Genomic DNA, 4,451 nt, shown 5'->3' on the forward strand with positions numbered 1-4,451 from the left:
GCATTTACATAATTTAAACAAATCTTTGAATGGCTAATGAAAATTTTATTTCACAAACCTTGCAAACTTCCAGTTGTGAGATCTTGTGAAGTGTGCATGTGACCTGCATGATCTTGTGAAGTGTGCATGTGACCTGCATGATCTTGTGAAGTGTGCATGTGACCTGCATGACCGCGTGTTCTCTGCGTGACTTTCGCTCTGTGCAAATTTAATGCTTTAAACATTAAATTCGTGATTTCAAATTATGCTGTGCTTTATGCATTTGCCCACTGTCATATTCATGTCATTTTCACTGTGTGCTGTATGTAAAATGAGTGTTACCTTGGCTTTATTTGAAAAAATATGATTCCCGATGCACACAAACTTCCCAGAATACTGAGTGCTCTGTTGGTTACAGTTTACTTGCTTTTTAATTATATTTTTATTAAATATTTATTTATTTGTGGAAAATACTTTGTCATCTATAGTATAAGTATGTGTAGTTTACAAATGTATTTTTTAATCCATTTTCAAATGATTTCAAATTTCTTAAATATTAATTAAAATAAATACAATTATATCGACTTTATATCGGCCATCGGCCACTCCGCTTTCCAAGATACCGGCATTGGTTGTCAAAAAAATATCGGTCGACCACTAGCCTCAACCAGGAAAAAAATAGTGCCAGCAACAATAGAATAAAATGATCACAAATTAGTGTCTTTTATGGTCTGTTGAACTACTGTCAAATGTTAAATGTAGTTCAAGTGTTAACATCTAACTAGATACCATGTCTATTTTAATGGCACATACATTTGAAGGTAATTTTATTTTTTTTGCTGCTGCCAATTGCGAACAACTCATGTAAAGTGTTAAAAAACAGGATTGTCCCTTGTAAATCACAAGCAAAGCTTTCACTTTTGTGTATATTCCTTCAGAATATCTTCTCTGGTGGAATAGTTTAGTGAAATATGGTTGCGTTTACCTTCAGTGCTTCAAAGTGTGATAGTTGACCATGAATGAACCCTCCTCCCTGCTTCGACATCTCAGAGGAGCTTCAGAATCACGCAACCTGCCGTCCAAAACACATCACACCAGTAGATGATTTGCTTGATTACATTACGAGGAATTGACCGATTACCTGTCTGTGACTGTACAATTACCTGGTTCAGAATAACTGTGAAGTCCTTGTGAACCGTGTTGCCCGCTTCTCTAGGGTGCTTGATCCTGGAAATGGAGAAGTCTTCTATTCTCGGAGGTCAGGTAGAGAGCGCATGAAGAATCGACAGCTTTGAGAGTCAGGCTTGGACGGTGTTCAGCAGGACACTTTGAAAGGCTGCTTTTGTAGCTGTGAGGGCTCGCTGTTCCTGTGCGGAGCTTAGGTGTGCCACACAACGACTCCACTGCCCGAGTGCAATAAAGCAGCCGAGCGCATACACACACGTGTGCGCTTGCAGACGCACTTGCGCGCACACTCATAACTCATAGGCCTGGATTTGAAGGCTGTGAAGAAGACTGCAGGTGTTAAAGGGTGTCCTGAAAGGCATTTTGAAGTCAAGTTAACAGGACATATGGGAGCCTGTACATGTGTTAGCGTTTCCTTTTATCAAGGCTGGAGGATATGATTGATTATCATGAGACTGTGCTTGACCCTGTGTGACGGCAGTGAAAGTTATGACTGTTTGTCACTGAAGAATTCTAGGACACTTTGAAAGGCTGCTTTTGTAGCTGTGAGGGCTCGCTGTTCCTGTGCGGAGCTTAGGTGTGCCACACAACGACTCCACTGCCCGAGTGCAATAAAGCAGCCGAGCGCATACACACACGTGTGCGCTTGCAGACGCACTTGCGCGCACACTCATAACTCATAGGCCTGGATTTGAAGGCTGTGAAGAAGACTGCAGGTGTTAAAGGGTGTACTGAAAGGCATTTTGAAGTCAAGTTAACAGGACATATGGGAGCCTGTACATGTGTTAGCGTTTCCTTTTATCAAGGCTGGAGGATATGATTGATTATCATGAGACTGTGCTTGACCCTGTGTGACGGCAGTGAAAGTTATGACTGTTTGTCACTGAAGAATTCTGAGTGACATTTTATCATGCTTTCTTTGTATATTGTGGGTATTTCAACTGCTTGTTTATGTTAACAAGTGAATAAATGAGTGAATAAATAAATATACAGTCATGTTTGACCTCAAATTAGGTCTAAATATTGAGCTTAATTGTATTATGAACATTGAACTGAATTATAACTTTTTTGGAAAATTTATTACAAAAATTGTATTGTTTTTATTTCTGAAGTTAGGACCATTTTGTTGCATTTTTAATTTTTATTCAGTTGTGGGAGGGTTTGATCGTTTGGTGTGTTGGATGGAAAAGTGGGGAAAAAAATGCCTTGTCCAAATACCCACACTTGCGGTCTTGGCCAGTTGAGAGCGCGTATTCGTGACAGGAAGTAAGTGCGCAAGACTGTCCCAGATCTTAAAAACGCCAAAGCGCAGTGCCCTTAACGCACACTAAATCCACACTATCTTGAATACCGCTCCGGAGCGGTATTCGAGGCTTAGTGTATCCCATCATGCATCATGTTGTGGAAATAAATCGTGAGACTTTTTGCTGAGATCTCGTGAGAGGTCACGAAAACCTTTCCAATGTATGTGAAATATTAATAATAATTAGATATTACATATAATTTGGTAGAAAAACAGTGTTTTTATGTTTTATTGGTGCAATATTTATTTATATGTACAACATTTGCAACTGATTTTTATCACTTAATTAGAAGCACCACAAATTAAAATTATGTCATCTTATAGGGACTACTGAACAGACATTTAGAAGTTGATTTTAAAATGCAAAGTATTTAAAATTAAAATTAAAATAAAGCTATGTAAACACTTGCATTTTTACAACACTATACGTGTGTCCCATCAGGTAATGAAAAGTTTGACACACACTTGTGGTCTTCATGCTCACTTGAACACTTTGGCCAAATACAGGAAATACGTCATATTAGTAGTCAAGTGGTCAAGTGCAAAGACCGCAAGTGGGGGTATTTGGACAAGGCAAAAGGCTCACAGAGCCATACAAAACTGTTTAATTAGTTTCCAACACATTAAAGGGATAGTTCACCCAAAAATAAAAATTCTGTCATTAATTACTCACCCTCATGTCGTACCAAACCTGTAAGACCTTCGTTCATCTTCAGAACACAAATTAAGATATTTTTGATGAATTCCGAGAGCTCCTCCCATAGACAGCAAGGATCCTAACACAATCAAGGCTCAGAAACGGACATCGTTGTCACTTAAAGGACATCGTTAAAATAATCCATGTGACATCAGGGGTTCAACCGTAATTTTACGAAGCTATGAGAACACTTTTTGCGCACAAAGAAAACAAAAATAATGACTTTATTCGACAATTCGTCTCCTCCACGTCACCCTATAGCGCCATTTTGGAGAGTATCACATACGTAAACAACGTATGCAACGTATGTACGCGGATACGTTGTTTACATTAAAATCAAAGCGTAAACAACGTAGCCACGTACGGTGCTGCTGACACAGAACAGCATACGTTGTTTACGTATGTGATACTCCAAAATGGCGCCAGGGAGACGCGGAGGAGACATCAAAATTAATAAAAAATATCTTAATTTGTGTTCGGAAGATGAACGAAGGTCTTACAGGTTTGGAACAACATGAGGGTAATTAATGACAGAATATTCATTTTTGGGTGAACTATCCCTTTAAGCTGTGGAGTTTGAAGCAATGTTTAATGCTGCATTTAATCCCTCTTTTCTCCATATTATTTCCTGTTACCTCTTAAATCTGCTTATAAATAAAAGTACTAAAAGGTTATGGAGCATCATCTGAAAGTCTTCTTCATCATTTTTCTCCTCTGTTTCATAGTGGGCGGCAGGGTGAATCAGGAACTCAAGTACACACGGCAGAAGATCGGAGAGGAGGCCATGTTTAGTCCTCAGCTCATGATACAGACGCCGCGACAGGAAGGTTCTAACATTCTGACCGTAGAGGCGCTCAAGCAGCACCTCGACTCTGCCATAAAGGCCAGCAGAGTGCACGTTTACATGTACAACAGGTAACAGCACACCAGCTTCTGAAGAGTTGTTTCTTTTTGAGTAGTTGATGCATAACATGTCCTTGGACTTTTTTATCAACCAAAATTATAGGTTCAAATTTGGGAAAGTGTGTATTTTTAAGTCCTGTTACTGGCCACTATTTCTTGTAAGTTTTCTGCTTTAATGGTAGTCCACAAAATTATAGTTCATCTAATTTCCACTGTTGTGTTTTCAGGCAATGGAAATTGGAACATTTATGCTACAAATCAGGAGAACTTGTTACAGAAACCAATTTTGTGGACCAGGTAAGAAAGAATTGTTACAGTATCTTTTTAGATCGACAATTTTAAACTTCAGAGGATGACCTCTAAGGGCTTGTGACAGTAATAGTG

General features: G+C 39.0%; 1 protein-coding gene across 1 annotated transcript in view; it reads left to right on the forward strand.

The window, feature by feature from the left end:
- Nucleotides 1-4,451, forward strand: part of LOC107724865 (protein patched homolog 1-like) — a 73,897-nt gene that overhangs the window by 21,746 nt on the left and 47,700 nt on the right. The window contains exons 3-4 of the mRNA XM_016533945.1: nt 3,890-4,079; nt 4,295-4,364. Of these exons, the coding sequence (XP_016389431.1) occupies nt 3,890-4,079; nt 4,295-4,364 (260 nt within the window). The remainder of the gene's footprint in view (nt 1-3,889; nt 4,080-4,294; nt 4,365-4,451) is intronic.

This window comes from Sinocyclocheilus rhinocerous, unplaced genomic scaffold, assembly GCF_001515625.1.
Source record: "Sinocyclocheilus rhinocerous isolate Xijiao unplaced genomic scaffold, SAMN03320098_v1.1 scaffold515, whole genome shotgun sequence".
NCBI lineage: Eukaryota > Metazoa > Chordata > Actinopteri > Cypriniformes > Cyprinidae > Sinocyclocheilus > Sinocyclocheilus rhinocerous.